General features: G+C 39.7%; 1 protein-coding gene across 4 annotated transcripts in view; it reads left to right on the top strand.

Moving 5' to 3' along the window:
• The first annotated feature begins 1,815 nt into the window (after nt 1–1,815).
• The window catches only part of RGS22 (regulator of G protein signaling 22), a 63,187-nt gene continuing 52,350 nt past the window's right edge, over nt 1,816–12,652 (top strand). For 3 of the 4 annotated variants that reach the window (XM_059864606.1, XM_059864597.1, XM_059864590.1), the window contains exons 1-3: nt 1,818–1,956; nt 2,593–2,621; nt 5,214–5,276. In XM_059864606.1, the coding sequence (XP_059720589.1) occupies nt 1,932–1,956; nt 2,593–2,621; nt 5,214–5,276 (117 nt within the window). In that variant the 5' untranslated portion in view covers nt 1,818–1,931. Of the gene's footprint in view, nt 1,957–2,592; nt 2,622–5,213; nt 5,277–12,652 lie in introns of all 4 variants that reach the window. The other variant, XM_059864615.1, reaches the window with a different exon arrangement.

Raw genomic sequence — 12,652 nt, 5'->3', positions numbered from 1 at the left:
ATGTAATCTTTGAAGCATGTTGAAACAGCACAAAGACCTAGGAGTTTTATGTCAAAATATACCTGATGGCAGAAGGATAGGAAAAGGACCTTTTTAAATTTTATTTTTCTTAATCCAGATTTCAGCTGTTTCTGAGCTGTCTTGTAGCTTCCACCTCTAATTAAAAAAAAAAAAAAAAGGCTCATTCATCATGTTTCTGTTTTTTCTTCAAAAATTGCAAGCAATCAGGGAAGTTTAGGAGACAGTTCTACACTGCAGACTATGTATATATCTCCATCAGAAAGAAAGAGGGGCAGGGGGAAAATCAGTGGAATGAACATTAGGTTAAACATTTAAAATCATATTAAGTAGTTTGGTTTTGAGGCAATCCAAGCCTATAATACAATGCAGTGCAATTCTTCTACCTGTTGAAAAGGTTTAACTTTGCATTTTATGGGCTGTTATGCATATTTCTCTTACATATACATTAAGTATACCTATTTGAAATGTTACATAGCGACAATAGAATATGTCCTGATACACAGCACTAGGAAATTCAATGTTAACTTGATATTTGCCATGTCTTATTGAATAGAGTCTGCATACAGAAAATGTAAGAACAGTTAAAACTTCATTAGAATACTGATATTTAAATTGTCCATAGGTAACTTGTCTGAATCTTCATATTTTATTCTTTACTTTTGTTGAATATGCTCTTCATATATATATATACATATGAAACATTTGCCTGAAATGTGTTATCTTGAAGAACACATTATTTCATTATTCAGCTTATCTTTTAGGCCTTTGGAAATACTATTGTCCCCTTAAGGACACCCCCTCCCCCCAAACCACCCTTAAAATCTAATCACACAGCTAACAATATTCCATTTAGACAATTAGAAGGAGTATTATTCTGGCATTTAGCAACTAGACCAGTGGTTGTGTTTGGGCAGGCATCCCCCAGAGTAGGAATGCACATCTGGAGTAGAGGGTGCAAAATATCATGTGTTTCTAGGAAATGAAGCCATTTTCCCTCTCTATGGTAACAGATTTGCTGCTTGTTCATTATTAACACTCATCAGCTTCTGGACTTTAAGATGCAGTCCCCAGGCATGTGCATTTGTTCTGTTTTTTACTTACCATGGATTCTGTTTTACTTACCATGACTTCCACTAAAGTCACGTATGAGTTAAAATAAAACTTTTTTTCACAGTTGAGCGTTACAGCTGGATACACTATGCTCTGTGAAAGGGGGCACAAATGATAGTTTTCTGGGAATGGCAAGGTCTTAGTGCCTTTTGGGCACTTCCCGAGCCTGACTGACGGATTAGGCTTCTCAAAGGAGCCCTTCATGTGCCTTCCATCCATGACATCTTGTACAACTGACCCCAGCGGGATTTTTGCCAAGCTACTAAAAGCTGTGCTGGTCTGGAAATAAGCAGCGGCAGAGAACCTTTGAGTGAACTTTCATGCCAAAAAATCCTGAAGGATTTATGCAGTTCTAGGATAAGGTACTTGCTAGGTAGGATGGTTTTCAGATCCCAGTTGTGAAACACACAAATCCCTCTGAAATCCTCATAGCGGACCCTGAATTCATTCTTTGCACACAGCTTTCGCTGACCCCACTAGAAGCGTGACTTTTTCTTCCATGCCGGAGCCAAACTAACATTCTGGGAGGGTTCGGTTTAATTTCTGGCTACAAGCATCCTCAGATTCCTGCTTCTCAGGTATCTCCTTCGGGACTGTCCTCCCTGATGGGGCGCGGTGCCGGGCGGGCGCTGCCCGGGCCGTGTTTGCGGCGCCATGGCAACGGCGCGCCGGCCACAGGCCCCGGCCGGGCCCGGCGGCCCCGGCGCTGCTCCCGCCGCTCGCCGGGATCTCACCTGGGCAGGAGCCGCTCCCGCCGCTCGCCGGGATCTCCCCGGGGCAGGCGCGGCCTCGGAGGCAGGATGCGCTCCAAGAGGCTCACCACCGGTACGTCGCACTGTCCCCGTAGGGCTGGGCCGGCTCCGTGTCGCACGGGGCTCGGGCCCCACGGTGGCGGCCGCAGGTACACAGACGGTGGCACAAAAGAGGGGCATTTTGAACTGACGGGTGTAAACTTGCCCGGCAGAACTCATCACTCCGAAGAGAGAACTTTACTCCCCCCCTCGAATGGCATCACTAAAGACGGGATATTCTCCTAGAATGAATGCCAGTTGATTATTTGGGAACACAATTGTGTCTTTTTAATTTTGCCACATGATTTGTAATACTTACTGTTCAAGGCTTTGAGTCTCATAGAAATCTGTATTTTCATTAAACCACCAAGCTTCTAGTTATCAATTTTGCAGAGGAAAGCTGGCATGAAGTTAACTGATATGTATAAGAAATAGTATATTTAAATAATACTTGATTTATATTTAAATAATTATTGTGATAGTTAATCTTTTCATGCATGGGTCAACATTACGGCATGTTCTTAGTTTATTTTATTTCTTCAGACCAAGTTATTTTATTTCGGAATACCCAGGAGGGTTGTCATGCCTCACTACTTTTTGTTGTATTGTAGTTGAACCAGATTAACTGTACTGCTTGGATAACATATGATATTTAATATCTTCTTTTCAGAACCTCCATGTATAACAGAAGAAATGTTAGTAAGTATGCTTATAAGGCTTAGTCATTTTTTTCATCATGGAGCTATGGAGCAAAAAAGTCGAAAAACCATTTTGGAAACCATTGTTTTCTCATTTCTTTTTTTGTTAGTATAGATTACTGAGCAATTTCTTAAAATTTTGTCAGACAAAATATTTAGTTTGAAAATAAAGTTAGAAAAAAAAGTAACAGAAGGCTATGGAGAATAAAGATGGAAATGAAAATGAGTTAGGATGAAGGAAGGAAACAAACCGCTGGAAGATTCAGCATGACAGGTTTAACAATCTCATTACTTTGCCTTTTTTGCCCTTTGCTCATAGCTCATTGTACGATTTCCCTAAAGTTTTTCTTATTGTTTGAAAGGTATATATGTTTGTCTGTTACCTCATAAGAAATGACATGTTTACTGTTACAGCTCAGGTCATGGTTGCCTATTCCCTGTTTTGGATGCCTTTGTAACTTAGTGCCTTTAGGCACTTCCCATGTATTTTAAAGTATAAATGTGTAGATATTGCTTTTGGGAATCTCTAGATACTGTTTTATTTATAGTGTTTATTACTATAAACAAAACAAACAAAAGCACAAGTTTTGGACCAATTTTTAGCACACCTTAACCTTCAATTGCAATTCTAAGGCATCTTTTTCTAGTCATAATTTAGACTGTGCTGCAGGAGAAATGGCATGGAAAGAAATGAAACGAAATGCTTTCTTGCAGAAAAATCTAAGCTATAGTATTGTACGTGCAACTCCCTAACCTATAATGTGCACATAAGAAAGTGCAACTGACTTCAAATGAAAATAAAGCTTGTCTACAAAAAATTCTCCAAAAACCTGAGGAAAGTATATAATGTGTTGATACAGTAAGTAATAAAGCACACATTAATAATATCATAAGCATTTTATCTATTAATCAACCACTGTGTTTATTTCTTGCTGTTTTATGGGACTACAGAGAATTATATCCTTAGGAAATTAAAAACATGTTACCTAAATATTCCTAAAGAGCTTATACTTCAGCCAATAATAAATTATTTTTTTAACAAGTCATTTGAAACAATAAAATATTTTCATCATGTATTATCATATCTAGTCCTATCTTGAGATTCATTCTTGTCAGTGTCAAACCAAACAGGAGGCTGGCTATAGCTTGTTTCTAGTTAATTTCCTTTCCTAATCATGTTAACACTTGCAGAATTGATATTTCTGGATTTGATTGCCTATTGACATTAGTAAGAGGATTCTCTATTGATTTCAAAATGGGTTAGACACTTTGGTAAATTCCCCTATTTAAGCAGTGCCCAAACATCTCTAGGTCCATGGCACTGCAGTTGCATTGGGCCACGGGCCTGTGATCTGAATAAGGCATGAAAGCCCTGCTTTCAGCACTGGCAGCATTTTCTAGGAATGAGCTTGGGCTACCTTGCCTGTACGGTATTAGTCACCACAGCAACCATATGTGCTAAGGAATAAATGCTGGCAGACTAGGGCCAAACAAACACCATCAGGTCTAGTCCTGACTTATCATGCATGTTATCTCAGATTTCTTCCTTATCTGAGCAGAAGCTATCTGCATTTAGGTTAAAGCACTGGGGTTTGGATCAAGATACTGCCTGCCTGTACCCTGTGCACAACCTCTCTTTAATGCTATTCCTCACTAGCACAGTTCAATGCTATCAACTTCTGAAAGAGAAGAAAGATTTGTATTGCAACACCTTTGCTGCTATTGGCAAGTACATTAAATTTAAGTTCATTCTCCTTGCCTTGCAAGGCTGAAATTAGACAATATTCAGGAAAATGAAACCATTAAAAATTATTTGTCTTTATTATACTGAAGACACATATCTGAAGACCAGTGGAATAATGTTCTGGTTTTACCCTCTGTTGAATTGAAGCAGGGATGGTGGAGATACTGAGTCAGTAAAAGTAAGACTTGGAGCCATACTTTTGGATTTGTCAACAGCAAAAATATTGAACTTCCAGTCTACATTTTCTGTGTCATGTTAGCAGGATTTAAAATACAGGCATCAGAAAGGATACAAAAACACCTGCAGATGCAGTCTTCACTCCTGTTGGGGGCAACAGGAAGACTCCCAGTTCTATCAAATTCAAAGTATGGCATGCACTGCTTGCTTGCTGAGCCAAATTATAGGTTAGTGTACTCCCTTTTAGTCCTCAAATATCCCCAAGCAGCAGTGTGAGAGCAGAAGGTGGCCCTGGTGAAATATTAAACTCTCCTTCTTCCCAAGTGCAAGAGAGAAATGTACAGTGTGGGGAATTTCTAGACTGTTAGCTTATGCACATTTTTTCAAAAGTTTCAGCATCTAGAAGCTTTGGTTTATGAAGGCTTTATCTGTAAATTCATTGGTAAAGGATTTACCGTCATGTTTGCATTTTAATTTGTTAAGAACCTTTTCAGTGTGCAATGGCTAGAATATAACAGTGATGTAATGACTATATTCTCAAAAAAGGGAAATAATATTTTGCAAAATCTTCCATGTCATATCTCATGGAAAAATATTGTCTGAGGCAATAGTGCATTTAAATATTAGTGCAGATTATTATAAGCCATGCTTTGTGGTTTTATCTCTCTATAGGAAGAATACTTAGCCACAGATGATATGCTTGTGGATTTCTTTAATGAATTTTTGAGTCTTCCGGTAAGTACCTTACAGAAATCCTTTGCAAAATACAAGAAAAGCCTTACTAAGATTAACTTAGTTCATCTTGGAAAATTTTATGTTTTGCCATATATCTGGGTTTTAATGGTAACAATTCTTACTACTCAGTGTTTTTATCAGTAAGAATAGCCCAGTTATCTGGACTTCTGGGGACAGACATTCTCTTGCTAATTTACAGAATCACAGAATGGGTCATGTTGGAAAGGAGCACAGTGGGTCATCAAGTCCAACCTCCCTGCTCAAGCAGGGCCATCCCAGAGCACATGGCACAGATTTGCATCCAGGTGGTTCTTGACTATCTGCAGTGAGGGGGAGCCCACCACCTCTCCAGGCAGCCTGTTCCAGTGCTCAGTCACCCACACAGTAAAGAAGTTCTTCCTTGTGTTCTGGTGGAATTTCCTGGGCATCAGCCTCTGCTTGTTCCCTCTTGTCCTATTGCTCAGCACCACTGAGCAGAGCCTGGCATCATCCTCCCTTCAGATACTGATAGATATTGATAAGGACCCCTCTTATTTGTCTCTTCTTGAGGCTGAATGTGCCCAGCTCCCTCAGCCTTTCTTCATGAGAGAGTTGCCCCAGTCCCTTAATCACTTTTGTTGCCCTCCACTGGACTGCTCAAGGAGCTCCATATCTCCCATGTACTGAAGAGCCTTGGCCTTCTGGCAGTCCTCTTCCTAATGTACACCAGGCCTTCTTGGCCACAGGAACACACTGCTGGCTCAGGAACAGCTTGTTGTCCACCTAGATCCCTAGGTTATTTATGTATTTAAATGTACATAATTAATAATTTATGTATTCTAATCACAGTGCACTAAAATAATATTAGTAGGAAATGAAAAAGACACATAAATACTTTTTTAAAAGGTGTCCACGTCTATTACAGTGTTACAACATGATGACAAAACAAATGTTTGCCCTTTTACAGTTTTCTGGCAATGTATTCAGTGATAAATTAACATTTTAGCTCAAGAAACAGCTCTTTGTCTTCATGGCTTGGAAGGTTTCAAAGTTGGCACTTCCCTCCTCTTCCTCTCCCATTTGCAGCCAGAAGATTGCAGCCTTACCCTGTATTCTGTGTGCTGATCCAGTTCCAGTTAGACCATCATAGCCAGTACCTTGTATTTAACCAGTTCTCCTGTATTTTGCTCCTTTTCCCTATCAACTAGCCTGGCTCCCCACACTCCATTGAGAGTCACATGTACAGTCCTGCTCCCTCAATGTGGCAACCTCATCCAACTTCATCTTAGTAGTCTTGGCCCTGACACCTTACACTCAAATCCCTTGCCAGGTGGCACAGGCCTTTCCACAGGGTCATTTGTGGCTCCCACCCGATGTGCCACAGAGTTGTCCCACAGCCTGTTCCCTTCCTAAGGCACTGCAGTCCAACAGGCTACACTACAAGAACATATATCCATTCTACAGCTTGACTGGTAGGAACTACTGCCAGCATTAGGAGAGAGCAGAATATTTCTTGATGCTCCTTGGACCTCGAAGGAGCTACAAAATGGCTTGGTGAGGTCAGTAATGAAATAAGTTCAGTTGTGATTCATAACTGAATGATTTGGCTTACTTAATTGAACCAGACATAGCTGTCTCTCTAAGCCACATCATAGATTTGTGTCAATGTACACAGCATGGAAATTGCACTAAGGATGGTAGAATGGGCTCCTCATTCCAAATTTTAATCCTAAAATAGAATCTGGAGGTATTAACACTGTGTCAGAGTGTGAGTTTTTTGCAAGCATCGATACTGACTTCTTTCAAGAGCTCAGTCTTTACGTGCTTTCACCACATTGCAAGATTCTGAAGAGTATACAAAGCTAGAGAGACACAGATGGAACAAATCATGTGGTAAGAGGGCTGTTTTTCCCTCTTTCTCCAACACCTCAACTCCCCCAACCCCTGCCCCACAGCTGCCTTAGGATATCTGCCTAAATCCAAGCCTAAGTACTTAGGTTTTAAACCCAGGCCTTCTTCCATGTGCCAGATTGTTCTTAGCACAGGAATACCATCCTCCATGCCTTTGCTGCTTATTTGGAAACAATGCTTCAAGTTTTCCCCAAACTGCAGAGGATGGAGTAGGTAAGAAGTTCAGCCTTTTTAGTCTCTTCATGTCCTTGGACATAGACAAATTTCAGGACATCTGTTAGAGGCCAAAATTCTCCTTTGCCTCAGAGGGCTCCTCAGCCCACAGTCCTGGCGCAGCTCAGCAGCTCTGAACTGCAGCAATTGTCCAGGCACTCCTGACGGCTCTGGAAGCCCACAGAAAAGAGTTCACAGTCACTCCTGAGTAAACACTGTTTTATGCTGGTAATCTCGGTAGGTTTCTAAGATGACGCATGGTCTCTCTTCCACATATTTACATATCTTCATGAAAACAGATGCTCTATTAGCTATTTTTAACTGTAATGTTCTCATAATTGGTTTTATTTTCTCTTTGATCTTTTCCTAAGGATTTATCCTCTTCAGGATTAAGTTCTATTAATGCCTTGAGTTCTGTGGTTTGAATACCTTACATTCCTGATTACCCTCTCCTCAGAAGGCTTCTACTAAAACAGTGCATTGAAATTTCCATTGCTTTATTCTTGTTGTGCTTATACACTGTTGCCTGGGAACAGCATTACCCAGGTGTGCTAGTAGTTAGGCAACAAGTTAAACTGAAAATATTGTGAGACTTGATACAAGAAATGAAGGGGAGCATATGCTTATTTTAAGGGACTGCTTCTGCATTGATTTATAATGCACCATTAGCATATGGAAAATTGTATCACTGGGGCCTTGCTATAATAACAGCAGGTTTTTCATGTGGGTTTTTTTTCCCTTTGATTTACAGTGTATCCCTTAAGTGATCCTCGTGTTATAATGACATTCAATGTAATCTGACATAAATATCTAGATACTCCAAAGAGCTATATACTGTAATAAAGTGTAATTTACAGAAAGTATTTCTGAAATACATAATACGAAAAAACCTCAGGAGGGCACTTGTTGCCAGTAGTACGGTGATTTCACAGTAGCAGAAACCAATTACATGACACACAAATGAGTTACACCTTCCTTAGTAACTAATGTAAAATGAAAGATTTAAGAGAAACATTGGCCTGGACACATTTCCATTTCTAGGAGTTCAGGCTAGAATTTGAATCTCTGATCCATGTATTAAAAACATCCAAGGATATGTTTAGTCAGGAATGAAAATTCAGGAGTCAGAAATTTCCATCCAGCTCAGTGTTGAAGGCAAGCACCTAAATGTGAACTTGTTTCTCCTGCACTCTACAAGCTGCTTGCTACTCATTCCATCCCAAGTCCATGCTGAGTCTTACCTGTCGTTTTTCAGTTACCAGTGATCCTGAGGAAGACACACTCCTCCTCTTTGCAACCTCAAGGAGTTGCACTGGAGACAAAAGTGCTACCGTGTGCCTCAACTGATGCACATTCAGGAGATGACAATTTGGTGGCCAGTCCCTGGTTGTAGGTTTCCCTTGCGGCAGAAATCTTCTAAGTGACCATCATTTTATCAACTTTCGATTTGAAGAATATTTCTTTTGAACATTGTTCTCACTGTAAAAGCTCTCCTCCAGGTAGTCTGGCGTCTAGCATTTGATGCAGGTGATAATTCTGAAAACAATTAAAACCCAAGTAACAAAGCTTGGGCCAATTGGTCTTTCTGAAGACCGAATGGTCCTGGGAACCTAGTGCTGTCACAAATAAAATCATGCTTGATCTGAGTCACAGATTACAGAAAGGGCAGAAAGCAAAATAGCAGTCCACTCTGCTGCTCTGTTCAGGCTCTTCACTTCTTTGAAGATAACTTTGATTAATTCCATGCAACAAATCATTGATCCAAGGCATCAGTGCATGCTCATTAGTTTCCTCTTGTCTTTTCCAGGTGGGAGGAGGGAGGTTGCAGTTGCCAATATAACATCCCTTAAAAAGGCTTTGGCAGAAGTAGGGCCCTACATGCGCTAAATTATGTTTAGACTTAACCCAGTACTAAAGCTTGCATCATGTCTTTGACATTGAAGGAAGCAAACAAGGCATTCTTGACTACTTTCCTTGTTAATAGTGTGTTTACTCTAAATGTTCTTCTCTCCTAATTAGATTGTGATATGTGAATATGACTTTTGTCTTACTCATCAACAGAAGGGAAATCCTGGAGTCATTAAAGTCAGTGGGAGATTTTTCATTGACCATGTGTAGTGTGAATTTTTCCAGATACTTCATAGAGCTGCTTAAATTCTTTTCTGGTGTGGATTCTCACTGACATTTATTTATGATTTATATATACCCTTCTTAAGGAAGTTTTGGCAATGCTCTTGGATGAGATCTCTATTCACTCCCACCCTTAACCTAAGAAGCAGCCAAGCTGTGGTCATTCTGTTTCTCTTGGGATCAAACTACATTATTTGGGTCTGGGATGTGAGCATATTTGCACATTTGCTAATTGTATCTGAAGTTGAGTGTATCTGAAAACTGTTACGACAGAGAACAGTGAGATTTATATGTCTGATATCCTGGCAACATGATGATGGATGCTGTTTTGGTTTCTGTTATGGGAGGCCTGAGAGAAATTTGTCTTCCTTTCAGTTAAGTGTATAACTTCAGGTTTCAGAATTATGTATTCTGTTTATTTTTCAGCTGAAAACCATATTCAATGTGCATTTGACAGCTAAGAAATTTCTTTGCTGTCAAAAAAGTACATGCAATTGTTTACTTATTTAATAGTATTGCTACCACAGTCTGAAAACAGCTTTTGGTTATTTGCTCAGGGATTTTTTTCTGAGGCTGAGATTACTATACTGAGTTACATTGGTCATACTGGTTTTGGGAGGAGAATTTCCTGCAAGTGAAACAGTTTGCAAAGTCTGTAGACTTCTTATTTGTTGGTATTCTCAAGTCCTTGATCTTACTTATTGGGCTACATTGACAATATGTGAACATCAAGCTTCAAGGCTCCTGCCAAACCTGATTTACTTTTTCTTAACATCTTGAGGTATAATTTCTCTGGAGATTTCCCCTTCTATCTTCAAAGCATCAAAAATTGGCTCAAACTAAAGAGAATGGTACACTTAGTGTTTGGTTAGTGTATTTTACTTGTCTGTAAAAAGCCAAAAGCTCTTGCCAAATGTGGGGTAAGAAAGACATTTCTTAGTATATTAGATTGGCATGGATAATTTTCTCCCTTTCCTTTGTAGTGTAGACTATCTTCCGCTCCTTAGCATAGGCGTCTTTGCCGAAGAGATTCCTCAATATTCCAGTGATGGAATATTGGTGGTGCCATAAACCTCTCTCACTGTCCTGAGAAGTGTTACAGGATTTTACAGGACTTGACTTCCACTAGAAAGGTTTTAAGTTTCCTAGTGGGTACTGAACAGTTTCTTGGTGCATTTTTTTTGTGGCTTGTAATGTGTGAGAGTGGTTAGATTGAGTGTTTTGCCCCAAAGTTCTTCAGATACTGAAAGGAAAATGGATTGACTGATCCTCTCTCCTGTGTGATAATTGGGGAAGTGTTTCCTACAAAAAATCAGGTCCTGGGAGTGGTTTTTTGTGTGTTCCCATTTTATTTTTCTCATAACATTGTCACTTTTATTTTTGTAGTGGTGATAGGTTAAGAAGATTTGGAATTATCTCTTCTTTTATTATGCTTATAAAAACATTCTGATTTATCATTCTAGATTTTTTGAGTAAACAAGCTTCTCCAGAAAGGTTTAAGTTATTCTAAAATGCTTTTGTATGATAGTTTGAGAGATAGATGCTTTTTTGGGAACTTGAGATTTGTACAGAATCATAGATTACTGCCTGGAAGAGACTTTGAGGAAGTCTGTAGTGTGGCTTCCTTCTCAAAGCAAGGTCAGTGCTTTAGTACTGACTCCAGGTTGCTTGGCACTTTCTGCAGTTGGTTTTGAAAACCTCCAACAGCTGAATCCTCTCTGGACAGCCTATTCCAGTGCTAATCATCCCCAAATCACCTTTTTTCTTATAATCCAGCTGAGACCTCTGTTGTTTCAGTGTATGACAAGCGGTCTCTTGTCCTCCCACCATACCCCTCCATAAAAAGCCTGGCTTTATCTGTTCAGCAATCTCCTTGTAAATACACTAAAGCTGCTGCTAGTCCTCCTAGAGCTTTTCCCTCAGGGGTGAGAGTTCCAGCCTCTGACCGTCTTGTGGTCTTCTGATGGACTTGATCAAATACGTGAATATCCTTCTTGTACAGGGGACCCAAAACTGGACACATCCTTACTAGAGTCAAGTCTACTGGCTACTCTCTGACTGACAGAAGAAGTGTGCTGCCTTTTGATGTCCCTGGGGATGAGTAACTACATCCAAACCCCAAAAGTCTGGAGTAGAATGCCCTTTTTCAGTCAAGTATGTGGTGTGTGAAGTCTAAGTCTTCCTATCCCATCAGTGCATGTTTTTTTGCTCCATTAGTATATTTGTCTTATAAATGGTTGGTAGTCAGACCCCAAAACAGCAACACACTTTACATTTTAAAAATTGTCACTAGCATCCATTTCACTACATTAAAATGGCCATAGTTTTCTGTCCAGCTAAATAGAATAAGTATCAAAAAACCCTAGATCTAGAGTAAGTTACAAATAATTAAATAAAAGTAGATAGTAGATATATGTGCTAAACTAGTACTGTATTTTCTTAGTTTTCAATTTGAAAAATATGAAACTAAAACAATCTCATCATGTCTAGTCACAAAGCCCTTTATTATGAAATTTGCATTTTGTTTGCTTTTTTTTTCCACAAGCAAGAGCATTTCAAATCCTTAGAGACTGAAGTACTTTGTTTCTTAGCGTACTTTCTGCAGTTTCTTTATTTAAAACTTGAAGGAATATATAAGGAAGAAAACATTTAAAGGCTATTAAGGTTGCACAGTTAGTAACTTAAAAGCTGGTAGCAGCACAAATTAGGTTTGAAAGTAAATGAAGTGTGCACATAGCAAACTGGGAGGAGGTCTGCATGTAGGGAAATCTGCTACACATGAAAGGTTTGTTAGATGCTGTTCAGGACATCTGGAAAAAAAAAGCACTAAAACCTGCTGAGTGCCCTGGAGAAAATTAATGCCAAAAGAGGCAGAAGGTGTCAGAGAACAAAAACCAATCCATGATTTCAGCTGAAGTTAGGTAACTGAACAGACTCATGCAATTCAATGCATGGCCCTGAGCAGTGACGGTCTGATGTCATAGGCACTAATCGTACACTTAAAGCTCTCACTTGCTGTGTGCTTTGCCAGGCTGAGCCTCTACCGTGAGACATTATGGGATAAGTAGGGAATGCTGAAAAAACATATTGCAGCCACATGGTTCAATTCTGGGCAGTGCTCTACAAGACATTGATCAACAAGG

This window comes from Haemorhous mexicanus, chromosome 1 (assembly GCF_027477595.1).
Source record: "Haemorhous mexicanus isolate bHaeMex1 chromosome 1, bHaeMex1.pri, whole genome shotgun sequence".
NCBI lineage: Eukaryota > Metazoa > Chordata > Aves > Passeriformes > Fringillidae > Haemorhous > Haemorhous mexicanus.
The sequence above is the reverse complement of the archived record's forward strand: the minus strand, read 5'-3'. Positions and strand labels throughout refer to the sequence as shown.